General features: G+C 45.6%; 1 protein-coding gene across 2 annotated transcripts; it reads left to right on the top strand.

Moving 5' to 3' along the window:
- Positions 1-1,254: 1,254 nt before the first annotated feature.
- On the top strand, positions 1,255-19,199 carry SMIM36 (small integral membrane protein 36). Of its 2 annotated transcripts, XM_074607571.1 has the most exons (3): positions 1,255-1,648; positions 17,755-17,867; positions 18,261-19,199. In XM_074607571.1, the coding sequence occupies exon 1, from the start codon at positions 1,270-1,272 to the stop codon at positions 1,552-1,554; it is 285 nt and encodes a 94-aa protein (XP_074463672.1). In that variant the 5' UTR covers positions 1,255-1,269; the 3' UTR covers positions 1,555-1,648; positions 17,755-17,867; positions 18,261-19,199. The 2 variants fall into 2 exon arrangements, with proteins under 2 accessions (XP_074463672.1, XP_074463674.1); XM_074607573.1 differs by lacking the exons at positions 17,755-17,867; positions 18,261-19,199 and adding an exon at positions 15,336-15,589.
- Positions 19,200-25,924: the final 6,725 nt, after the last annotated feature.

Here is a 25,924-nt window from a genome sequence, read left to right as displayed (position 1 = left end):
ATGTGTCAAGGTCTGCGGCAGCAGGATGGCCCCATGACATATTTCTTACAGCTTAGACGGGCCGGATCGGATTCCCGCTGACATGTAAAGCCCTTTTCCACAGCTCTGCCAGCACTAAGAGCTGGGAGAGTCTAATCTCTTCCTAAAACCCTCCTGTGCTGTAATGCTGACCAAGACCTTGGAGTTTTGCGTGGAAGCAGCAAGCATGCCGACGTAGGGTCTGTGGTGCTCAGCAGCATCACCTCCTGCCCTTCCCATCTGCCTTCCTGGTATCTTAGACACTGGTACATCTTTTTTTGGAGGAGGGGTGGTCTTTCTAGGACAGTTTTCTAGGGAAACAAGCAAGCCCCATGTGGGCAGTGTGGCAGCTGTACATGCGTCCCTACATGCTCATCAGCTTCAGAGATGTAAACCTGGAAGGCACAAAAAGTACTTGCAGGTTTTACGGCTGGGCAGCCTGGTGCTGCTCCCAGGCAGGGGACAGACACATCGCAAACTTCACCATTTTTTTAGCAAGCAGAGAGTCCACATAGGAAAAATAAATCGGTGGTGCCCTGGCTGCAGAAATCCTCCAGTCTTGTTGCATCTTGTATGCAGGAGACTCGAAGGGGACAGAGGAGCCTGCGGGAAGCCGGGTCCTACAGCTCAGTTTGTGTAAGGACGGGCTGGGCAGCGTGCGATACAGTGCTGTGACGTGTGCCAGTAATCCTGGTATGGAAGTGGGGAATAAAAGTCTTTAATTCACTTTAAAAGCCCTTCCATAGCACTGGGGCATGGTAAAAAGGTCTTAAGTCAAAATCAGAGCCAGGCTCATTAGATTTTGAGAAAAGTTACTTTGCATATTACCTTCTCCCGAATTTATTTTTGTATTCGTTTACTAATTACACAGTTCAGTTTTCTTCAGCCCATGAGCCCAAAACCCCTTCTAGAAGGCAGATGCTGCAAAACGCCCTTAGTGGAAATCCCGTTTGGTACCTGCCCGTCAAGGAAAGAGATATTCCCTGAGCAAGGGGGATGTTTTCCTGTCAATATAGCATTCAAATTTAGCTTCTGCAACTGTAGGCAACGTGGCATTAAAAGAAGGAGCTTAAGTTATTAAACTGAGCTGCTTTAATCATCCAGTTCGGGGAAATCCATTGCTACAGGAGACCTGAGGATTAATGTATTTTTACCGCAAAGCCAATACATCTATTCTGATCAGTTAGCCGTCGCTCACTCGTGCATATGACACTTCATTCTCTGGGTTTGCACTCAACAGTATGGGACCAAATGGAGTTTTATTTGGAGATTGACCCTGTTACCTTGAATCTCATCATTCTGGTAGCTAGTTATGTTATTTTGCTTCTGGTTTTCCTGATTTCCTGCGTGCTCTATGACTGCAGGGGGAAGGATCCCAGCAAGGAATATGCTCCCGAGGTCCCTGCAGACACCCAGCCTCCCATCCGGCTGGTGGTGATGCAGCAGGGCTCCCCCGGCACCCGCTGGGCAAAGGGGCTCGTCTCTGCCTACGAAAACTCCTCTGACCTGCCGGGGAAAAGGACTACTGTTGTGTAAGGGGACCCTGCCTCGGAGCTCCGGTTTCTGCCGATCAGCTTGCCTCGTCTGCTATGTTTACTCTCCGTTTGCAAAAGGATAACGCATTCACAAGGTAAGTTGAGACAACGATTTATTTGATACGGTGCCATTGCCAAGGGGGTCGTTTTATGTTCAGCTGTGTTCTGCTTTGATAGAGGGTTGCAGTCCTGCCTGACATCCATAAAGAGACTAATTTCCACTTACGCTGCTGCTGCCTTGCAGCCCACTGGCAGTCGGAAGCAGTGACGCTATGATCCACTCAGGCACTGAAGAAGGGCCTTGGTTTAACCCCAAGTCGTGCTTGGTACTGTTATTTTTGCAGGAACAGTGTTGTTCAAAGCATCCCACCTCTGATGGGCCGAGCTGCGCCGCCCTGCAGCCTCTGCACATCTTCCTTGGCCAGCAGAGCACAAATGACCTTGGTCGGCTGTTTATCTCTCCAGTGAGAAAAGAAACACTAAGGATTTTAAAAGGATAGAGATAGTGGCTTTCCGATAGGAGCCAGCTGCTGCTCCCATCAGAATTTAATACTTTCCATGTTGTCTGTAAGCTCCCCAGAGGGCAGTGCCAAGCCTGCCTTGGGACTTATTTTCCATACGTAGAACATGAGCTCTGCTCTTGCGGGGCAGAGTACCCCTTGCCCCCCACAAATCCCCTGACAGGATACAATATGCTTCCTGGAAAAGCTGGGTACAGTGCCTCCTGCCTAAGGGAAAGCGTGAACCGGGGCAAATTTACCAGTAATGTGATATGCCTGAGTCATCGTTGCCGTCTGCCCCGCTGAAACAGGAATTTCTGACCCTCTGCAGCAAGTGCGACTTGTGTCCTGGCTTTCAGTGCGCGTCTCCACAAGTCTGACCCTGCCTCTAGCCCCAAGCCTTCCTTCAGCTCTACCATGTTCCAGCAGGGCCACATGAAGGCTGTTATTGTATCTCCAGTAGATCTAACATTATCTGCATCAGCTCCTGTTATTCTTCCCATACTTTGGGAGTTATAAGCTAAAGGCCTTTTTGGCTAATAAGTTTCTTCTGCATCTTGCTGGTTTTCCCCCTGTTGATGCTTGATAGACTTAAGTTCGCATCTCTTGAGAGGAAGGGAAATGTTTTCTTTGTCCTCCAGGTGAAGCACAAAGGGACAGAGACAAGAGAGGTGTTGCTCTCGTTAGCCACAGCCGTGGCTGCGGTGCTGGGCAGCTGTTCCTGAGCGCAGCCAGCTCGGGTCCTGCTTTGTCCCTCCAGCCTGGGCTGCAAAACCCACCCAAGAAGCCGGGGAGACACTGCCCGGGTTGGTCCCTGGTGTTCTGTGCTGGCAGAGATGCTTTGTCACTGGTGGCCAAACCAGCTTTTAAAACTAATTTGGCTACAGGGAATTTGCGGCTTAAGGTGGTTCACTCTACCCAAACATGTGCATGATTGAGCAAAAAACTGAGACCTGTTTTCTGAAATCCTAAGATGGGATGCTTAACGCCATGTTACTGTGTTCCTCTAGATAGTGCTTTAGTTACTGCATATGGCACTCTTTAACTGGTGGGTTTTACTGGTTATTAAGGGAGAAATAGCACTGTACCCACATTATTGCAGTTGTCTGTTCCGTATGCTGTTTTATACCATCTTAATGCGACGTACCCGCAGTCCTAGAGAAAGCTTTAGTAAACACGGTGAGATTTATTACCTGTCTATGTCAGGTGTCATGGATGACTCGCTGGATGCAGTGGTCCTAATGCCTTCAGGACAGGCATTTTAAATACTTCCAGAAATAAACTGCAGCAAATTTGAACCACAATTCAACAAAGCTTTCGGCTGGATTGCATGGTTTGTACTCCAGCTGGGTAGTAACTGGCTGCCTGTGCTACAGCCCCAGACGTGCTGATTTATGCACCAGCCGGCAGAGCATCCTGGCACTGGCAAAGAAACCTTGAGATATGGAGTATCTTTTTATTTATCTGTATTTTTTAAAAAAGCAGCCAGAATGGTTAATATTTTTTCTTTAGGTTTCTGAATCTTCAAGGGTGAACCCAGGTTTTGTTTTCGAGCTGTCCTTCGCACCCCTGTGAGTTACAGATATGCCTGGTTTTGGAAGGAAGCCAGAATTGGAAGGAAAAAGATTAAAAAAACCCAAACCTGACAGCTGGGGGGCTGGAGTAAAACCTGTGAGGTGATGAAACTGGTAATAAATCAGAAGTTGGTGGCATAATCCTCTGCCACACATCATACTGAAATAATTATGTTGAATGTCTTGTTTCGGTTATTTAGCACCGAAAAAGTGCAATTAGCTAACTACAAGTTGTAGCTGCTTTGGCAAAACCCGGCAGTGACTAAGCTGCTGGTATGTTATGGCCACTGTCACCCACGCAGGCCGGTGTTATCTTTCCTTGGGCTTTCTTATCTGCCTTATCTTCTGCTTGTAAGCTCTTTAAAGCTTTTTGTGTGTTCATATATCATCTGACATGCTAGGAGCCTTCTCGGTGATAAGGGATCCTTGGTGGTAGGGAAAAGAAATAATAATCTTTGCTAGCTAAGACCTTGGTGGGACTAAAAAGAGCTCAAAAATATCACAAAGAGTGTGTGGCACAGCTGTTTTCTTTGTTGATGGTGAGATGTCATATAAAAGGCCACAATGCCAGCAGAAAAGCTCCGCAGTTCTTTGACAAAGGTCATGCAAACACTGTAATGATACCGTGATACACCTGCTGTATCTTTGCCACAGCATTTGTTTATGCAAGTAATGCATGCAGGGGTAGGGACTCGCAAGGCTATGTTAATAAATACCTTTAGATAGCTGCTATTCTCCAGATACAGAGTTTTCTCTAACACCAAGCCTTTTGTCTACACCAACCGCAGACTTTGGGCTCAATGGCAAAGTTGGTGATTTTGGCGTGGTCGGGTTTTCTTGCTTAAGCTTTATGAAGCGGGGCTGTGGCGCGGCGGGCGGTGCCCGGGGGGGCTGCAGGCAGGGCAGCCGTTGCCACGGGCACAGGGCTCACTTGTACGGAAACTTTTCAGTAGCGATAGAGGTGATGGACTCTGCCCTGAAACGTGGAGGAAAAAGCAGCAAATGAGGCTTTCCTCCTGCTAGTATTTATAAACAGTGGGTAAAATCCCCTTCCAGAAAATGAGAGACTAAAGTGCATCAGGAGTTTGCCTTCCCAATGGGAATAAAACCGGCATTTTTAGCTTTGTCTATACTGGAACAATATTGGTGTATTAAAGCAGTGAGAGAGCCCTTGGGTATGTACAGAGAATTGCAAATGATCAAGTCACTGCGAATGAAATGACTGCTTTGGGGAGGGCTCTGCTACCACGCTTTGCTTAATGACTGTGGCAGGATTAATACATGCAAATGGGCTTTTATCAGGCCAAGCTTGCAGGAAATCACCCTTGAAGCTGCATTCCCTGGAGTGCTTGCAGTCCTCTGCCATGTCCTTTGCATCATTGTGATAAAATGGGCACAAATATTCTCATAGCAGTGCAGCCATTTCCCCTAAATTGTGCTGTGTAAAATGCGTATCCCTTGCTGGAATTCACATGGTACAAAAAGCATCTTGAAACCAGGCTTCGCTGGCAGCTGTACCAGACCGAGCCGTGCGGGGGAGTTCTGCGGAGCCTGAGATATCCCTTGGAGATATCTGCAGCGTCTTGCCAGCTCTGGTCCACAGCTGCCAGGATGGGGAAGGTGCTGGGACCTGACGCTGCCGGGATGTACAGCTGCAGCAGGCCAGCACTCCTGTGCCGCTGTGCCCATACCCTGTTTGCCGATGACAAGTTTGTGCCCATGGCAGAGGGGTTGGAACTAGATGATCTTTAAGGTCCCTTCCAAGCCAAACCATTCTGTGATTCTATAACGGGCTCTTCCGTCACTGTGCAGTTGATCACGGTTTTGTGCCTTGCTTAATCTGAACTGCGCCTATGTAGACGTCTGTTTTGCCTGGAGGATTAGGCAGTATTTTAAGGCCTGGATATCTAGGATAGAAATTCTGCTTTGAAGTAGGTGCCATTTCCAAATGAATAAGGTGTTGGTAAAAATTCTGTTAAATTCAGAAGCAACATGAGTTGGAGAGTGTTGGATGCACAGACAAGGATTTAGGAAATACGCTCTGTTCCCAATTCTGCCCTTGGGTTGTGGGGCATCCTTGGGCAGCTCATGTTCCCGCTGAGCTTCATTCCGTGTGTCTCTGCTCCATGTGAATTTTGTCTGCTCTGCTGCCCTCTGCACTGAGATTTCTCTCTTTTCTTAGATGTTTGTGCGGTTCATGAGGAGATTACTACACATGTGTAGGGGCTGGGCTTGAATTTCACTCTGTGAACTAACCCCAGTAGGTTCAAAGAAAACAAAATAAAATGTATTCCAAAAAATGGTCGGAGCGGGTAGAACAGAGAAGTCGATGAACAACCCACAGTAAATCTGGGGAAACCATGGACACAGAGCCTTAAGACACTTGCTTTGGGTGAGCGATGGTCATCGTGGCGGTCTGACGATCTGCAGCTCTGGGGTTTGAAGGGAACTGAGTGGTGGTGGGAGGATTTATTGCTGTTCTGCAGGAAGCAGGAATTCAGTCTGCGCTGGCTTGCTTTCAGTTGGCTTTAGTGCCCTTTTAAAGTTACATATTACTGCTTCTGTAAAACCTTTATTAAAGGCTTTCACAGAAACAACAGGAAAAAAATCCAGACTTCTAGATTTCTCCAACATTAAAGTCAAACATGTCATTAAAGTCACTGAAAATACATCTTTCTTGTGAGCTTGTTCCACTGTGAATATACTGTCTCAGCCCTCAGATTTTTTTTTAAATCCCTAATAAGCCACTACATATGAGTAGAGGATTAGTCCAGACAGACTAACCCATATTCACCAGGGAGAGTTCCTCCCCATGCAGTGATTTATTTTTTTTTTTTTTTTTTTAGTTTGAAAAGGGATAAATCTTCTCTCAGTTTTGGTTGTTGTTTTTTTTTTTTATTAGCACATTGTTCTTAGTGTGCAAATGCTCATCCTCTGATAGGGCTAAGTATAGAAGCACAGTAACACATCCACGTCAAACCCCTTGGCTGTAAGAAGAGCTTAAGAATAGTTTTTATTGCCTAGAACCACATCACCTTGCGTTATCGGCTTGCATAATGCTGGTGCTTTGGTGGGAATGCCACGAGGTAAGAATTTATATTGGGTGTTTAACTGGAAGTACTGTTCTTCCAGCCATGAGCCGATGCTACTGCGTACGGCAGCCTTACAGCCCAGCGTGCCATCTTTGAGGTGGATTAAAAACTGCAAGCCCAAGTCTCTCAAGCTACCTTTGTGCTTTTTATAAGGCAGAGCATTGACCTGGTCCTGCTCCAGTCCAAACGACTTTGTGACTTTCCCAAGTGCTTGACTCCCTGTGCTGAATTTGTCCCGTCACGTAGGGTCTGGGTGGTGAAAGCAAATGCATGTGTACTGATGATGTCCCTACGGGGCTCCTGCAGCCTGTACCTGGAATAGCTGCGTTTCCTTGGCGGATGAAATGACAGCCAGGGCTGTATGCGGATACGCAATGAGGAAGGTGTGAAGGATGGGGGGACATACGTTGGAGTCTGCCGGTCGCTACCCAGGAGGAAAGCGGGTGGACTCCCGGGGCAGCTGTCAGGGCTCTGAGGTAGAGATCCCATCCTTTGTGCTTGAGTGATAGAAAGCTAAATTAATTGTTTATAAACAGATTGCTCTGATATTCACAGCAGAAAGCTATCTATCTTAACAAGAGAAAATCATCTCAGAAATATAAAAAATGGGGAAATCGGAATGGCTGCCATCTCTAGCTTCTGTTCCCACTCCTCTTTTGTCTCCTGGCTCCATCTTTCTCACGTGTGCTGGTTTCCTTGGAGACACTGACGCTTAGTTTCCCTCTCTAATAATGACACTGTTTGACATTAACCTTTCAAAAAGGCATTTCCCTCCTAACGTGACAATCTGGGTGCAGTTTTTGGAGGCAGATACTTGTCACGAGGCATCCAAATCCAGCATCTGATGGCCCAGCCCAAGCTGTGGATGGCTCTTCCCAGATCTGCAGCAGATGCTCTGTGTGGGCAATGGAACTGTGCCCTAGTTTCTCCATCTGTTAATGGCAGTAATAATTGTTACACAACTGGGGTGTTGGGTTCATTTAATTAATATTTATGAAGGAACATGAGATCCTTTTACGGGCGGTGCTGTAGAGATATTGTTAATTATGAATGATTATATATTTTTGTCTCTTTCTGAGTGCATAGGAGACTCGGACATATTGTTTAAGCACCCACATTTCACACTCCTTCAGTATTGAATGTATATGAACAGTATAATGAAGTATAGCTCTTCATTACCCTACAAATACATTGAACTTAACTGCTATTGACTTCAGCATGAACAAAGAATACAGGCTTAGCATCCACCTCTATTTGTATTAATGACATTGCCTAAATCATCAATATTTTTGTATAACTTCATTAGGTAATATTTTTCATGGGCTTTTATTTAGCCCAACCCCTTCTTTTAAATAAAATAAATGTACAAATTCAGGCCAATTCTAGGTCTAAACTTTTCGAGAAGGGTGATGGGAGGCAGAAATCGGGCACATCCTTCCACCTATGCCTTCTTCAAACGACACAGCAGAGCCCCCAAAGTTCTGGCGGATTAATGTGAGTTGCCTCGAGTTTGTTGCTGGAAACTGGATATTCATAAATCAAATCTAGTAAGCATAAAGGTGGCTTGAAAAAAGATCTGTGAGTAGCAGCACTTGATTTAGTGTCTACATGTGCCATGTGCATTGGGTACAGCCACGCGCCCTCCCCAACAACAAAACAAACGCCAGTGCTTGATGGAAGCATGTTAGTAGTGCTTATTACAGGTGATTTCTTTCCTATTCTCTGCATATTCTTCCCTTCTCAGGAGCGTATTAAGCACAGACTTGATGTAAGTCACACACTTGTTTCCCCAAAAAGAGGAAAACTACTTGTTTTCCTTCCAAAAGAAGGGAAAATAGCAGCAGCCTTGGCTTGCTGGAGGTCACACACTTCACCTGTCCGGAGCCTGGATCTGTCGGAATTCCAGTTGGTTACCTGCTCGGGTAACCGCAGGGATGTGGCTTGCTATCGACACGGCTCGCGGCAACGTTTCCACTGAATCATTTCTCATCAGCCACCAACAGCTCTGCAGTTCCCAGCCCTCCAGGCAAAGCGCACAGGTTACAACGGCAGATAAGGGGTGAACCCAGGGACACCGGAGGGAAAGAAAAGGTTTTTACTGAGATGGGAGTAGTATCATCACTTTTCAGGGCATTAGTTTTAGACCAGGTTTACACTGGAACCAGGGTGGTTTAATAATGGGTGGGTATTTCTATTACTAGCAAAAACTCTGGTGTAGACACGATTGCACCAGGAAAAAGTAATTTGACAATAAGCCTTATTTTGCTTGCTGAAACTATGTGTACTTACTTGGCAAATAACCTCTTTAATTAATTGAACCTCTGTTTACAGTTGATGGAGAGAGGCAGCTTGTAGGGACATGCCAGCAAGTCTTTTCCAGTGCAGACAAGGCTCTATAAAGCTGCGTTTTTATTTATATACATCTGCAGAATTGAAAATCGGGGCAGCGCTTGTAAATCCAAGTGTTTTGTCCCTGGGGTATTGAAGAGAAGGCAAATCTTTGGCATGAGGAGGCTCCGTGTTTGTTTTGGGAAGGAGAGCTGGCAGGGATCCCAATGCTTGCTCTGAACATCTGAGGAAAAGGCTGGCTGGAAAGAATTATGTCGTGACGCAGACAGGGGAAAGCCAGGAAATTTGAAGCCAGGACAGAGACTCCTACCTTAACTCGTGCTGGCATGGAAAAAATAATTGCGAGGTGTTAACACTGCATCCTCGGGATGCATATTTATGAAATGTGCTGGTGTTTAAGAGTTTCTTGGGAGAATGGAGGTTTTTTACCAATTCGTTGTGGTAGAGGCATGAGAACTGCTTGGATGAGTGGGAGGTCTAAGCCGTAACTGGAGGAGAGGATATGGCTCATCATTGTCAAGTCTGTGTGTTTTTTGCAACTGTCTTGGCAGGGTTATTTGGCCGGGGAGGACACGTGCTGCACTCCTGTTATTACCTCTATGGAGTTGAAGGGACAAAGGACCCTTTTTCTTTCCCTCCAGCTAACTTTGTCTCCCCAGCTTTGCAATGGGCAGAGCCTGGGGATTCCCTCCCTCTTGTGATTTTGCATTCTCAGTATTACAAAAGTCCAGCTGCTTCTTGGGGTGACAGTTAAACTGCCATTAGGAGGTCGTAAGATACTATCGTGGGCTGGACTCGCCGCTCTTCCCCTTTTACAAACAGAAAATGCTTTGCCTATTTTATCGGCTTAAGGTGAATGTGTGGTTTTATTCCGCTGCCTGTTTGCTCTGTTGGCAGGCAGTGGATGAGAGGACCCCCCAGCCCAGCGTACAGCCCCTGAGAGGAGCGGGCAGCAGGAGGGCAAAGAAAGGTTCCAGCTCCGGGGGGGTTGAGCGGTGCCTGTGAAAGCTTCCCCCCAAAGGTTACGGCAGCCTGTCCCGCGGGGCAGAGCTTCAAAGCATGGTGACGCTGTCGGGCCACTGTTTCCTGTTTTGTTTAACAGCTGCTTGGGAGGAGGCGGTTGTGACCCTGGTCCCCTCTGCCCTCTCCGTTGGGAAGCGCGCAGGGTAATCTGGAGTAACAGACCTTAGAGAAGCCAGACCATTTCCATTTTTTTAGAGCAGACATCAAGGCGTAGTTACTGGATGAAAAGGATGAAGGAAAATGGCTTAAGGCCGGGTCGTGCCCTCATCACACAAAGGTGAAGCACCTCTCTCTGTTTTCACAGTTAGTAAAGTCTTGCTCTTACCTGGACTGGACCAGGTCCAGTTTTTTGTTACGACTTGCTTTCCAGGCAGGTGTACAGCAGCACTCTCACCTGCCTGCAGTGCAGAGGACACCCTTTGATCTCCAGGTACTTCCCACCCTGCACAGATGGGTGGAGCGAAAGCTGGGTCTTGGCAGCCACTGCCACGTGCTTAGAGGCCAGACCCTGCGGGATGAGCACCCGGACCTCGCTGGGCTGCGGTAACGCCTGTCCTGAGCGGGGCCAGGCGGGATGTGTGCTGCCAGAGGCACAGCCCGGAGTCGGAGCAGTGCGTAGTGATGCTGCAGGCGTGGGGCAGCTCCCTGTCACCGCATCCTGTTCAGTGCAGGGCTTGAACGCATTCTCTTGGGTCAGGAGCATTTTACGGCTCTCATTTGATCCAAGTGCTGCCCCGTCAGATTAGCTCTGCTCCTACAGGACACCAGCTTTTCTGTCTTAACAGATAAACCTCTGCTGGCCAGATCATATCCATCTTGAACTCGCAGAATAACCCACCAGAAGGCAGCGAGGGCTCAGATAAGCTCTGAGTTCAAAGGGGCACTTTGGTCTTAAAACTTGCAGTGTGCCTGATCACACCTTTAACCTGGGGTTGGGACAGCAAGTGCCCAAGATGACTGGAGCAGAGCAAGGCTACCACACTTCAGAGAGAGAAATAGGTTTGTAGGTGCAGCCCTGGCTGCTGGCACGGCACTGGCTCCTGCAAGGGGCACATGGCGAAGTCAGAAAATGCTTTTGCCACAGATTTAAAAAATTGAAACAATCGTAATGCGTTTCTCCTAATAAGAGATAATATAGAAAGAAAAGCAACTATACCAGCTTCTTTGGTTGTTATACCCATATTAATGTATAATGCATGCATACACCTACACATGCAGAGACATGTCTTTGTGCACGTAATTACAGGTTGTTGTACAAAGATTGCAGGTGCTTCTATTTTGACCCTGTATTACAGCATCTTCAATTCAATACAGAAGTCACCCCAGCTTGATTTCATTCTTCACCCCACCTCGGATCGCCCTCTTTCTCTTCTCCAGAAGCTCATGGGACAGGGCAGGTGATTTGACAGTCCACTGCATAAAGCAACTGCTGTCCTAAGCATCATCTTTCCAAAAGGCACATGCTGGGATACAGGTTCAGCCCACCCTGTGCACTTTGCGTCTCCCCACAAATCACTGGTCTTTCCATGCTCCAGTTTTTGGATTCACAGGGACGGACTCTGCTGCTAGGGACTCAAGTGTGAACCTGGACTAGCCCCAGAGCCATTGGGCTGTGCTCTGGTCTCCCTTTCCCTGCTGCCGGTGGGAGGTTACTGAAGGTAATTCAACAGGATTTCAGTGGAAATACCCAGGGGTGACATGAGTGCAAGTGCAACGAGGGAGAGAAGGTCCAAATTTGCATGGGTACAACCACGATAAACATTTGGCTGCCATGCTTCAGAGCCTGCGTCAAGACACGATTTGGCTGCTGGCCGTGCTGCCTGAGTGTTTCTGCCGCCCGTCTCTGGTTTCTGGTGGAGCAGCTCTCCGGGGTTGGTTTTCACACTCCCTTTGTTGCTCTTTGTACGACAACATGACCACTAATTGCTCCAGCTAATTAACTGTAAAAAGGCAGTGTCTTGGTCTCCTCAGACCAACCCTTGGATCTGAGGAAAGATTTCCTGAGAAGTAAAGGCAGTTACAGCTGTGAACACCCTAAAACATGTCGTTGGAGCGTGCACCTGGGAGACACAGCACTTCACTTTGTTTTCCTTTCAAGGGCCTCCAGCAATGTTTTTTCTGTCATCAGTCAGGATGCTTCACAGTGGACAGGCAACATTTTTCAAGTGGAGATGGGATGAATGAAATCAAATATTTGTTTCAATTTGAACTAATATAATTTGTCTAATCAGACTGTCTTCCTCTGACGTCTGTCCATGAAATACAAAGTGGCAACCAACGGCTCTGGACTTGCAGCTCCAGTTCCTCCCTAACAGACTGCGTGTCCAGTTCAGAAGAGATTTCCCTGGATTCCCAGGATTTTCTTGCAGTATTTAAGGTTTGGTCCACAAACAAAACAGCTTCTTTGCTTCTTCTGAAGTCTTAGGTGTCTGGCAATGCGCCTCATTCTCTGAGTAGCTTTGCCCCTCAGAACTGGGGTCCTACGGATATAACCCCCCCAGACCTCCGGCGCGGAGGGGGGGTGTGATGCTACTGATGGAGCAGTGCTGGCTGCTCCTCACCCAGGCAGGGCCAGCTGCTCGTAACAACACCCTTGTTTTTGTCAACCAGGGATCTCATTTCTGGCAGACCTGTACAATGAGCTGTGCATCAGAGAAGGCAGACTTGTACACAAGCTATAAATCATCGGGTCTTTTCTTTCACTACCTTTTGCATATAAGGTAATAGCAGTCCTACTTTCTTTTGACAATGGAGTAATTTATCGTTTCACAGTGGCTTAATGAAAACCCTGCTGTTCTTCTCACTGCAGTTTGAGAACCAACATTACAAAGAAGTCCTTCCTTGACCTTTCCCTCTTGGCCACTCCTGGAAATTAGACTGTCTTCATTTTAATGAGTTCAGAGGATTGGGGAGTTGCAAGAAAAAAAAAATCAGCTTCAAAAATACCTAGCCGCCTCTTGTGAATGTGTCAGGACATGTTTTTAGATACAGAACTTTCTTACCTGAAGAGGCTTGTGCTCTCCTTATTCTGTGACTTCTCCAGCTGAGCTATTTCTTGGCTCCAGCCTATGCCTTATGATGCAAGGCCATGTTTACTTTGCGTGAGGTATGTTGCAATATATAGACCAGGTCTTCAGCTGCTATAAATCACCCCAGTCTTTGCTCCCCTCTCTATCACTTCTGCAGTCAAATTTAGGCAGGGTAACTTGTCTGTGTGTGTGTGTGTATGTCCATATGTATAAACATGCACGCAGGTTTGCAACGTATATACAACTTCGCAAGGCTTCCAGGAGCTGCGTCTAAACTGACAACACAATCGTACAAGCAAAATGGCAGCAAACACACTAAATGGAAATGAGAGTAAGAACAGAACGAGGTCAGGAGATGCTGATTTCAGGGCTTTCCTCTTTCCCAAGGGTGGACAGAGAGTCCCTGGAGCAGCTCCACTGCCTCCCCGTGGGTCCGTTCCTTGGCCGCGTGGGAGCTGTGCTCAGGTGCAGGGCTGGACCGTGGGTGATGTGGAGACGGAGCCCAGCACCTGGAAGTGCTGCCAGTCTGCAGACCCGGCTCACGCTGTCTGGGACGTGACTCCTGCCTCAGGGCCAGGCGGCTGCTGCTCTTCTAGGAGCGATGGTTTGTGGCTGAGTACCCACTGGCTGCAGGAGGCTGTAAAGGGAAGCAAAATATTTGTCGGCGGTTGGAAAACTCGGCGGGATGGGATTTTTTACCAAAGAGTTTTGAAACTGGCCAGGCATCTTGTTGTCTTTTGGGGTATTGAAAATTTTTGTTATTTTACCTTTTTGGTTGGGTGAGATGATTTCTTCCAGAACTGTCGTTGTGGGGTGAATCATAGATTTCAAGCCCAAGCTTATGGCTATGGAAACACTCCTCCTCTTTTTTACCAACCTGGGCACCTGATTAGAAATCTGGTCTGCTTGCACAGTCAGGGGAGAGGGATGGGCACCTCCAGAGGAAATGCGGATCTTAGTTGGAATTTGGCTCTTCCAAGAGAAAGCTGAAGGTGACGAGGCACTTCTTTTGGATGCTTGAAGTTCAGTGGGAAGAATGCAGGTTTGGTCTCTACTGTACATTTTGGTTTTCTGGTCCTGGAGGTGGTGTGAGCACAGCTGTACAGAAGGTCCACTGCGGCTCTGTGTCTTAGAAAATGTTTGCTATGCATTTGTATAAGTTTGCATAAGAATTTGTATAAGTTTGCATGTTGTGTAAATAATAGTCTTTTGTAGTAATACACGCACACGCTATCTTGCGTACATATTTATTTGGTATCAAGACAGAAAGCTTGGAAGAGAACCGTGTTTGCAAAGGGCTGTAATGGCAAATGTTTCCTTCTCACGTCAATGCAGCACATAACGGAAGGTAATATATAATTGAGAATCTGCCTATCGATTTGATTTATTCCATCTTGTCAAATTTTTCTGTCAATGCCAAATACACGTGCAAAACAGCGTGGCTCCATATTTATATTTGGAGTTTATTACCAGAAATAGATGGTGAAGTGAACAAAAAACAAACCATACTGAAATATGGGAGAAGTGTCAGTAAACCTCTCCTTGCTGCTGCTTTTATCCAGTGTTAGTGCTGAGCACTCCCAAAGCAGGACTGAACACTTCAGCTACAAGGAGAGCCAAGGAGGAAAAGATAGTGATTATTGTTTATGAAATCAGGGTGAAATGTGGATGGAGGAGCTGTGTGTAAACGTGGAGGTTGCTATATGAAGGGATGAATGTGCATATACAAGATTCCCTTAGGCCTTAACTCGCGACAGGAGTCTCACAGTGATGCTGCATCAGGATGGGATTTCTCTGCACAGAGCAGGACCTGCCATTAGCCAAGGGGTTCTTTGATTAAGGATGGCTGTAGCCCATTTTTAATAACAAAAAAATAACAAAAAGCTTCACTACCTCACCTGCAGGGCAGCAGAAGACAGGGCTCCCTCCCTCAATGCTGAGTGAAGTCCCAGCATAAGAAAAGTGATTGCAGTTTCCTTGATCATGTCAAAAGAAGCTCGCTGTAGGTGACAGTTTCTGACTGTGGCCTCTCTGGGGAGCTGGGTGTTATTTTTCCAAGTGGGATGGTTAATAGATACCAACTTTGCCACTATAAAATGAAGAAAACAGCTGCAGTTTTTACAGTCAGGTAGCACGGTCATCCCTGAGTAGGAATACTGTGTTACGCTCACCTAGCTGTGCCACAATAAAAATTATACACGCCTCGTCTCCCCAGGGATTTTACAGCTATGGAGCTGAGGCACATTAATTATCCTGCCGTCAAAACAAACCAGTCTCCTGCGCTGAGGACAAAGCCGCTGCTCGGAGCTGGCCCCAGGAGCTGGAATAACAGGGGCTACGTGAGGCCAGGGCTGGAGGTGAGCTGGCCGAGCTCCGCGGGGCAGGCATGCAGAGCGGCTGCCCGCGTTCCCACGTGCTGAGCTCCAGCTCAGGCTACGGGCCCCGCTGTCATGCCCTTTTATGACAACAAAACAGCCACCTCCTCTGTGTGACCGTTGGAGGAAGGATGGGCTTCGTCCAATTCCCCTCCAAGCTGGGAACTCTCTCCAGCGTGCAAAAAATGTCCAGTTGGCATAGACACGCCATAGCCCACGCTGCAACCAGCCCTTTTTCGGCAGCCGAGTGCACAGTGTTTGTGTGGGGGCCAGAGAGCGTGATGACTGGGATGCAGTCCCACACGGGCTGATGGGTCCTTCACGCGTGCTAAGACTGACGATGAGCAGAGCTGGTGTCTTCATGCTGCTCTTCTCCATCCCTCCTCCATCAAACCCTAGTTGCAGTGGGTAAATTGTGACCGAAATAGAGACTGAACTGCTCGGTTTGTGTTTTTACGTTTCAGTACAGAAAGCAGGATTTGGGCCGTGAAGCTGTGCAGCTGATCAAGCAGAACAAGGTGCGGGGAGCAGCCCTGGCTCACTGCGGCTGCACTGGAGTCGGGGCTCTCGAGCCCTGCGGAGGATCTGCCCTTCAAGCAGAGCAGAACGGCTGGTTCGTTGCTGTCGTGCCGTGTTTGCCGTTGAATGCAGGACTGCTTTCGGCAGCAGGCATGTTTACCACCTGCGGCAAAGTTTAATGGAGAGCCAACCTTTTTGGCAGCTTTTTATTGCAGGGAGGGGAGAGGGTTTATGTGAACTGGATTTGCGGTTGTACAAATATTTGTTCTCTGCTCCTTAGCAGCAAAGGGATGAGTACAAACAACATCTCCATTTAAGGTCCCACTCGCTTGTTACAGAATAATCTGGACATGTAGAAGTATCAGTTATCTTTAAATAGCAATATATTGATGGCTAAAAGCAGCACTAACACCTGTTGCACTATACAGCCTGTAGCTTAACAACCATTTATTCTAACCTACATCGCAGGCGTGCAAGGGGAGGCACGGTGTCCCCCCGGTTTGGGTGGGATTAACGAAGGTTGGGCCTCTGCTCCCCAAAACTCTAGAACAAAAGGAGAGAGACCAGGTCCTCCAGAGCATCACCTCTCCTCTGCTGAGGGGCATCTTGTCTCGACAGAGATTCCCTCCTTTTAGTCTTGAAGGACACTAAAGATCTTTTAAATTGTGAGCGTTAGTTCAAACCTATCCGATGCAGCTCTACTGCCAAAACAAGGGAATTTGGATTTCCACTGAAAAACTGAAATGCGCCTTTAGAAAATTCTGAGAAAAGCTTTTGCCATTTTCACTGAAACCTCCTCAGAGGTTTTCCCAGTGACAAGGGAGCTAATAGCTTTGGTGTTCTTTTCCACAATTTAAAAAGCTAGTATTTAAGTAAAATACTATTACAACACTCCAGTAAAATTACAAAGAATTGGTAGCGATTCAGAAGCCAACATTCCTCTTCTATTTAGATGGGAGGCTGTTGGAAATGAGTCATGTACGGTCGATAACAGCACTGCGGGGCACGGTGGCCAGCAAGGGGCCGGCCGAGGTCACGGGCAGATGCCACTGTGGTGGCTGGCTGTGTGACACAGCAGCGTGCCTTCCCCATCCCCGCTCTCACACCGGGGCTGTAACTCGCCCTGTAATTTATAAAATTGATCCTGCTAAAACCAAACAGAAAGGAGGAGAGTGGCGTGACCTCAGACAGGAGGAATGGTCCAAGCACAGAGCAGGAATTCCGGGGCTTTGATCTGCTGCCAGCGCCATGTCCCGGCCGCTGGGGAAGCTACTGAGGAAACAGATTTTGAAAGCGTGGCTTTCCTCCAAGGCTCTGGGTTCCATTCCCGAAAATGTAGCCTTGCAGTTTTGCACCCATGAGCTACAGATCGGAAGGTTGTAACGCCCAGTGCAGCAGCACCAGGTAAGCCCCGGGGGGATTCCCACTCCTCTCTTGGGGTAACCAGCAGCAGCTTGGAAGCGACAGCCCCGGGGAAGGAGCAGTTTCTGAAAAGCCATGCTCTGTACACACACACATCTCTATGTCAGCTCTTCATCCGCGACATTGTTCATTTCTTAATTTTGTTAAGCCAATTTATCGTTTCCGTGTAAATATTGCTGTCTGAATCTCAAGACCCAGGAACCCAGAGGACGGGAATCTGCTGTCTGAGGGTCCAACCTTGAAAAACAGCGTGAGGGATTCCTGTGCCCCTCTGGATTGTTGTTTTCCACTCACTGTCCAACTGGCTTTTCCCTCTAGGCCTTCCAGCAGTGACACGATGGGTCAGAGTCTCATCGGTGTAAGTGCAGTCATTCAGTTACATCACTGGGACGCTGTAGACTTTCATCCACCACAACAGGAAGAGAACTCAGGTCAGAGTCTGTCTGAAAACTTATCCCTTCCACCAAAGATAACACAATTTATAACTCTATCTCAAGGGTGGGGTGAAAATTAACTGGATGCTGGGGGCAAGGCCTCACAAAGGTCGCCAATAGCAGTAACATTCGTTTTGCAATCAGTTTGTCAGCCGAATAGACAAATTTGCCCTGGAATCAAACCTCTTGATTCAGCTGTCTTTTGCAAGTCCTCTAACCTCTCAGCAACTTGGCCTGTCCACCAGTAATTAAATGGTACATACCAAGAGTTTCCAGTTGTCCAGAAGGGAGGTTGTGAAACAGAACTCCCTTTACTCTTTGTAACATATCACAACCAAGAGAAAGAGTGTTTGGATTTCTGTCCTTGAATATAATAATTTATTTCTGCAGAAACACTGAAAAAAAATAGTCTCCCAACATATCAGGGGAACTGCAAGTTAGATGATCATCCGGCTCCTCTTGTCCCTGCCAGCCCCTCCGCCCCCTCTTCCCAAGGCTAACAAGCGTTTTTAGATTGGGAGATATGGTAAGCACAGTCCGTCTGATGGCTGTTGGACTCCAGTAAAGAACACATTCATTTTGCTTCTAAGTTATATTTGTAAACATTTGCAAGCAATAGAGAAAAATGGATTCATATTTTATTAAGTCTGTTTACAAACCCTGGAAAATCAGAGATAATGCTGCGCGTTCGAGTATAGATGTTTTCTCCCATTCCAAATGTATTTAAGGTACCTGAAAAAACCCAAACCCACCAAGCTGTCAGCAGGATGCTCTGTGAGGAAGCCCCAGGCATCGCTGGCAGAAGGGTGAAGGCGGTTCACAGGCGGCCTGGCTCCGGGCTCCAGCAGCCCCCGCGCAAAACCGTGCTCCGTGACCCACCCAGGGCAGCCAGACACCTCTTCAATTCGGCTGACTTCCACTCATCTTGATCTTTATCTCTTATATTTATTTCTTCTAAATTATTGAGAAAACTAGGTACCATTTTAAGCTCAAATACAATAATCAAAAAAATAATTCAACAAAACTTATCTTAAAAAGCTCCAAATGAGAGACTACCCAATCAGAGTAAAATTTCAACCATTTAACCACTGACAAGAGATCAATTTGTTTTCTTTTGCTAAATGTGTTTAAAATCTCCCAGCAGCCCAAACGGGATGTGGAAATCATTTCCTCTCAGATGACAAACGACGGGCTCCATTCCACCCCCTCTGTTCACTTTAGGCTTGACCTAGAGCTGATAGGAAACAACGAGAGTCTTTCTGTTAACTTAAATGGATTTTATGTCAGACACATTAAGTAACAGCTTATTTCACTTCATTGATTGTGATGTCAAAAATGAGGTATTAAGAGTGATTATGGATGGCAGGCACGTTCACAGAGCAAAAACCCAATGGTGGTAAGAAAAAAAGAGGGTAAAATTTCTGCATGTCGATGTCATAAATATCGATTAAAGATGGTCTCCTTTGCCTGTGGAAAGGGATGTAAACATGGAACTGGTTTATTTTGGCTTTGGTAGAAGTGTGAACATTTTTCATTTACTTTTGAAAAGGCAAAAATTTGTGGATATATAAAATATTGGGGCCAAAGAGAAATAATTTGTTCTGCAAGGGTAACACATTGCTAAAAAAATCCTCGAAAGCCTCCACTTCTGGAGGCTGAGTGTGGATGCCAAAATCCAACATCTGTGAGGGGGCAATTAATGCACTTTTTTTTTTTTCCCCCCAAGGGTGGGGTGCAGCTGGGGGTGCTGCTTTTCTTTGCAGGCCAGAATACTGAGACCCCATCAGTGCCAAATGGAAGATCAGGTGGGAGACTCCATCTCCTAGGATCTACTGACACGGAAAGTACACATTGTTGTTATACAGTTAGAGCAGTTCTTTGTTCTCTGTTGTAGACTTCCTAAAGGCAGGCTACAACACCGAATCTCATGACTCCGTTATCCCTTTGGTTTAAGAAACTGAACTGTGATTTTTCAGGGGTTCTTGACAGTACGGACCAAGCTGAGCAGCTGCTTAGCTCCCGAGTCAGGTTGTCCTGATTTGGCCTTTTGAATAAAATTCTCTTTATGAGTGAATTTTACCGTTATATTGCGTTTTAATAAACTCCTATTTGCCTGTTAGCTTAAATTGTGTACTGATTTCTGTTGGAGGAACTGATAGATATTCCAAGGGCTATGGGCCACTCAGCCATAACCTGCAGGTTAAAATCCCTGATCATCTTTTTTTTATGGTGCAATTACTAAAAGCCAAAACCTGTGACATTTGTTATTTCTAAACAAGCCTTTATGACTAAAGCTTTGCAAAGGAAACACTACAGAATCAATACCTGAAAGCAGGATATTTCTGTAATTTTTTTGAAGTAAAAGTTCCCTGCAGTCATTAACAGACTTGATTCATCTGATGACTCAGACTTTGTGCAGCTGGTCCAAGGCCAGCACAGACCAACAAGTGCTGCTCTTCTCCCCTTCTTCCCTAAAGATACAATCTCATCTCAGTTACACAAAGCACCTCCTGCCCTTGCAGTAACTTCTTCATCCAAGGAGAAGGCTGAATGCGTTACATGCAACAATGAGGAATTTGATTTTTTGCTTCAACAGAAAGTTCTCTGTGTAACAAATGAAGCAGTGTGATCCTACTAGGAAATGCTGCAGATTGAAATACACTTGAGGTACATCATGAATCCAGATGAACCCGAGTTTGCTAATCAAAACAAGGAAAAATTATCAATGTTTTTGAAACAGTTTCAACAACTGGTATATTAGAAGATGTGCTTTTAGGATCAAGTATGCCATGGGATCTTAGCAACTTTCAATGAAAGACCTTTTCCTATTTTCCTTCATTTGGAAATACAGATTAATATTAAGTTTGAGCTTCTTTGGCTTTCTCAATACGCATTTTGAAATCTATGTAATTTTGTTTACTACCAGCAATGCAATATGTGGCAGGACTATTATTTGATACCCAGACCAAATGACTGCGAAATAATGTTTTTCCATTATTTTCCTGAAGATGCAATTAAACTTCATTAGTCACTTAGATAATCAAATTATAATTTCTTGTCTGTCTCTTGTTTAGGAGCTCAGCTCTCATTGATTTGAAGTCCCTAAATCAGTGAACAACCAACATCTATTCTCTCTGCATTTTGGTTTAAGTTTTCTAAATAATTGGAACTTACATTTTCTATGACATATTTAGGTTTTATTTTTATTATAAAATTCCAAACTCACACCAAATTTTAAAATGTTAATAATTCAGCCATTGCATTCAAAGGGGTTCAATGGCTCAGTTCACAGATGACTTAAATAGTCAAATAATTTTAAAACATCAGTCTCCTCTGAAAGTTTCTAGGTACGCTACTCATTTCCTAATAATTGCTCTCATATTAAAGATTCCTATCGACTTGAAGTCCTTTGCTATTATTCCCCAAGGTAACTGTTTATTGTCCCCACAAGAGCTTGTGGGTTTGTGGCCAGGAAAAATACATTTTTTTTTTAAATATGGACAAAAAAGAAACCTTCAGCAGAATTTGTGATTTCATTATCTAGCCTTATCTAATCTAATACAAGGCACATCCCTCTAAAATCACTTGTTTTACTTGCAGTAAATCTTCTCTATTATATGACTAGGTAATGCTGTAATCCCATTTCGGGTTTGTTGCTGCCAGCAAGAGCAGCGTAACATCAGGTAAAAGTTTATGTTTCAACATTTCCACTGCAAGTGGCTGTATATGCCAAGGAGCCAGCCCTTCTTAGGTACCTGTGTCACCCTGGAAAAGTTGTCCAGGCCAGAACTAATTCCATTAGTGTTTGGAAAGCTATTTATAAGCCTGCCTTCAGTGGAATGACCTTATTAATTAGATTGGGGGAAGGCTGAGGGAGGGAGACGAGCTCATTTCACAAGACCGTTGACATGCATTTCCGTAAGAGATGCTTCTCCTTCACGTTATACTCAGAAAAGACTGTTAGATAAAGCAGAAATCTGGGTCAGTTTAAAAAAAAAAAAAAAGAAAAAAAGAGCTACACGCATGCTGCCTGCAGGACCCTGGTCCTGGTTCAGACCCAGAGCATAACTTTTCACAGGGTACCTCTGCTGCCATGTGTCCTCGGACACGCCAAGAGAGCCCAAGCCCTTCTCTGAAGGGCTCTGGGTTGATTTGCTGACTTGATCTGTACTGCAGAGACGTGTTTGAGGACACGCTAAGAGGAAGCAGAACCTCAAGCTTTCCCCCAGTGCTCCAGAGCACCCCACAGCTCGCACTTGATCTTCCTCCTGGGCTCACCTGAGACCTATTGCTGTCCTGGTCTTACAGTCCTCATTACTGCAAAACTGATTTCTGTATTAGAAATTCAAAGAAAAAAGAGAATGTCCTTCAAAAATTGTATCAATAAGTTATGGTTTATATAACAAGACATAACAGACAAGATCTTTTTTATAATGCATTTCTACCATAGTCACACACACGTATGAAGCAGTCACTTGGTTACAACCGTGCCTTCTTCAGAATTTTCTCTCTAAATATAAGGAAGTGAAAGAGCTTTACCTCTAAAGCTTCTAAATCAAACCTTAGCAAAACCATCACCTTCCTCCTTTATCATATGCGCCCCTACGAGAGGAAGGCTAGATCTTCATAATTCGTTTGTTACAAAGTCAAAAGAAGACAGAAGGGTATTTTTTCCCTACCCTTATTTACCAGAAATGCTTGATTTATTCTCCCGTGTAGACTGGGAGTGGAGAGGAGTCTCACCTGTCAGACTTGTTTCCCCTGCCTCATTAAGGCCGTGCTCTCAGCTCGCCTCCCTGCTGCATTAACTTGGCCAAGAGCTTCCTGAGCCACAGCGTGCTGCCTGGCTGCCTCCAAAGTCGGCTTGTCGCCACTGGCAACTCCAAAAAGTAAGTACCTGGGAACATGAGCAATGTCTTGTCACCGATACATCCGTTTTGGCAACCATGGAGCTGCTTACGCATGTTTACTTCTCTCTTATCTAACAAATCGGGAGACTAGTTATTTTGCGGGCTTATAATGAGAACTTGTCTGTGCCAAATGGCTAGAAGAAACTCAGCTTTTGTGTGAGCTGTTTAGTTTTATTAATATACCCTCCTGATAGAATTTCATTCACTTCTGACATCTCTTGCAGCACTTAAATTTTCATCTTGGGTGGGGAAAAGGAAGCTTTTGTCAAGTCCTGCCTATTTGTTTGATAGATGTGCAGGACCCAAGACAATTTTGCGATGCAGTGAAAACTAGAGACCCCGCTTTTATGTCCCTGTTTGCATAATCCTATGAAACCATTTTATGGCTGGTTCAGAAATTATGTACGTCTGCGTGCGTCAACTTAATGCTCATAAATAGCCCAGGAGTACAAACTCCTCCGTCGCTAGACAAGTAGATAGTGCCTGTGAAGGACCAATGGGAGATTCTGCATGGGTAAAATTTGACCTAGAAATAATAAGGGCAAACCACATAGCTCATGTACTCATTGACTTCACTGCGGAGACTGTCAAGAATTGCAATTAGTAACAGATTTGCTATGCAAACACCTTCCATTAGGTGTCAAATGGGTGTCTATTAAGGATCAAACCGAGATTGCCTAGTTCATTTTGGACAATCCATTTTACAAGTACCTCACAGCCCTGATCAGAACTAAATTCTCTTTGCCCAATGAAAAAATAATAGGTTAAATTTCTTATTAATGAGCCCTTGGCTGTTCATTTTCAATACATTGCTCCTTCTTCCAAATGCACTATGCGATAGAGCCCCACAGCAGGGATGCGTTCAGTAAGGAATGTTCTTCCATCTTCTTGTAACCCTGACTCATCTATTAAAATACATTTCTGGCTGAGCTCACCATGACATATTTCTAGTCATAAGAATGTTTTTTTTTCATCAAATGGACATTGGGTATTTGAAGGTATTTTTCCTTCATACTTTGTAAATAAGAGTAATCCAACTAATAAGGTTTTTCTTCCTTAATTTTGTATGCTTAATGCCAATTTTTAGAATTTGGATGTAATGGTTACTTGGTCCATAATAAGGAGTTTAAATGAGTAATTTAAGGCACTCTGATTCATTAGATCATAAAAAGCAATTACAGAGATGAGTTCAACAGGAGTCACTGGTACTAAAAGCGGGTTATTGGTCAGGAGCACTTCAACAATATCCACGCTGAGCAATTTAGTGGTCTCCTTAAGAGACACAGACATTCAGTTCAAAATCCTCCAGTGTCATCACTGCTGTCATGATGGTTGGTGGTCTTCTTAACCTGGCTCCACTCGGTCAAGCTTCATGATTTGAATGTTCGTGTTTTCATTCAAAATAAACAAATTTGAAACAGTGATTTATTTTTTTTAACTCTGTCTTGAAGCTGTAAGTCTTTGATGCTCCAGCAACAGGAAGCTACACCCATTGTTGTTTTAAAGATCTCACAATTTGTGAGATCTGTGACCACAGAACAAAGCGGGGAAAACAGGTTTTGAAAACTGTGAGGAGAAAAACTCTCTGTGACACATTTGCCAGTAGAGACTAGATCAGAAGAGACAGAAGAAAGAGTCAAAGAGGAGCAGAGGGAGTGAGAGAAGTTGGAGACAAAATGCAATGCCTCTGTGTGCACCTTTGGAGGGCTCAGCAGGTTCATTTTACAGCCCAGTTTCTCACCAGAACCACAAAGCAGCCAGCCTTCCCGTCATGGTGTCCATAATGTCACACGTTCCTGAACATTTTTACAGCCTGAAAGAGTGAATTATTGGGGCTGTTACAGAGGATGGGGGTGCGGTATTGAGCAGGAAGGTAGCTGTGCCACCACAAGTTCTACCTCAAAATAAAACCATGCTTTTGGGATACTACTGAAGCTTCAGATGTTCAAACGCAGCCACACGTGTGTGGCTGGGTTCTTCAGCAGTGTCCTCAAATTTTGCTCCTTTTGCATTAACAGATAACATAAGCAATATGAAACTTTATTAGCAGTGACACTGTTAAATCAGATGACAGATTGTACCAACTTAGTAACAGTGATACCTCACTGAGATTAATGGAAGCATTTCTCAGGGAACTAGCTTGGCTCAGCATTTCAGGAGCTCTCCTTTCCAGCAAGAAGCTCTACCCTCCCCTTTGAGCAAAGCTGAGCAACTGGCTGTCTGCAGTGGTCTCCTGGCCCAGGCCCAGACATCCCTGCATCCTGGTGGAGACCAAAATCTGCAATTTGTACCAGAAAAAATCATTCCCTCCTGAAACCAGAGAAACCTGGGGGCAAGTCTTGCTGTGGCAGTTTACAAAGCTGCTGCCACCTAATTGTTTGCTCATTGCTGGCATGGATGAAGACTTAGTAAAAGGGACTGAGGGCCATGAAAAGTCAGATTTAGCCTGACAGCCAGCCAAGTCACGATGCTCACACTTCCTTCTGCTGCCTGTGGTGGAGGTGGTTACCTGGCAGAGGTGACACACTCGGCTGGGGAGGTGACTTACAAACCACAGCAGCAGCTGTGAGCAGATCCCATCTGTCTCAGTCCTACCATAAAAGATGTTGATGCCGGATATAGTTTATTTGTCTAAACCGGTGGTTTGCTTTGGTGTGCCTATACTAATAACTTTTGTTGAGGGATGGAACCATTCAAAATACCATTGTAAACAAGATCTTAGATTAGGAGACAGCTTGAATAGACCTTAATATTCTCCTAATTCATGCCTTGATTTGTACTATAGAAGGCAACACCCCATTCATCTTACAAGAACATGCTTGACGTAGTCTCCACTTCATAAAATAACCCTTGCTTGGAAAAGTTTGGTTTGAGTAGATAAGATTATTACGGTTTACAGCTGGGGGCACTAGGAAGATGGCTAGCTGGGTTATCACAAGCAGTCCAGCCACCATAACCTTGATTTAGAGCAGAGGAAATTATTCCACGCGCGGGTCTATGCGACAGCAGAGCCACAGCTTCACCGAGGAGCATTCTGCTGGGCAGGGCCAGGGCCTCGGTCAGCCTATGCCATATTCCCTGTGGAAGGGCTCTTTCAGCTTCTAGAATTTAAAAATTAGGCATGTTGAAATGGCCAAGTCCTCA

The sequence above is a fragment of the Larus michahellis genome, chromosome 14, assembly GCF_964199755.1.
Source record: "Larus michahellis chromosome 14, bLarMic1.1, whole genome shotgun sequence".
Classification (NCBI taxonomy): Eukaryota; Metazoa; Chordata; class Aves; order Charadriiformes; family Laridae; genus Larus; species Larus michahellis.
The sequence above is the reverse complement of the archived record's forward strand: the minus strand, read 5'-3'. Positions and strand labels throughout refer to the sequence as shown.

What these genes read in the sequence shown, in the direction of transcription:
- SMIM36 (XM_074607571.1), top strand. Translation starts at nt 1,270, where the DNA reads ATGGAGTTTTATTTGGAGATTGACCCTGTTACCTTGAATCTCATCATT.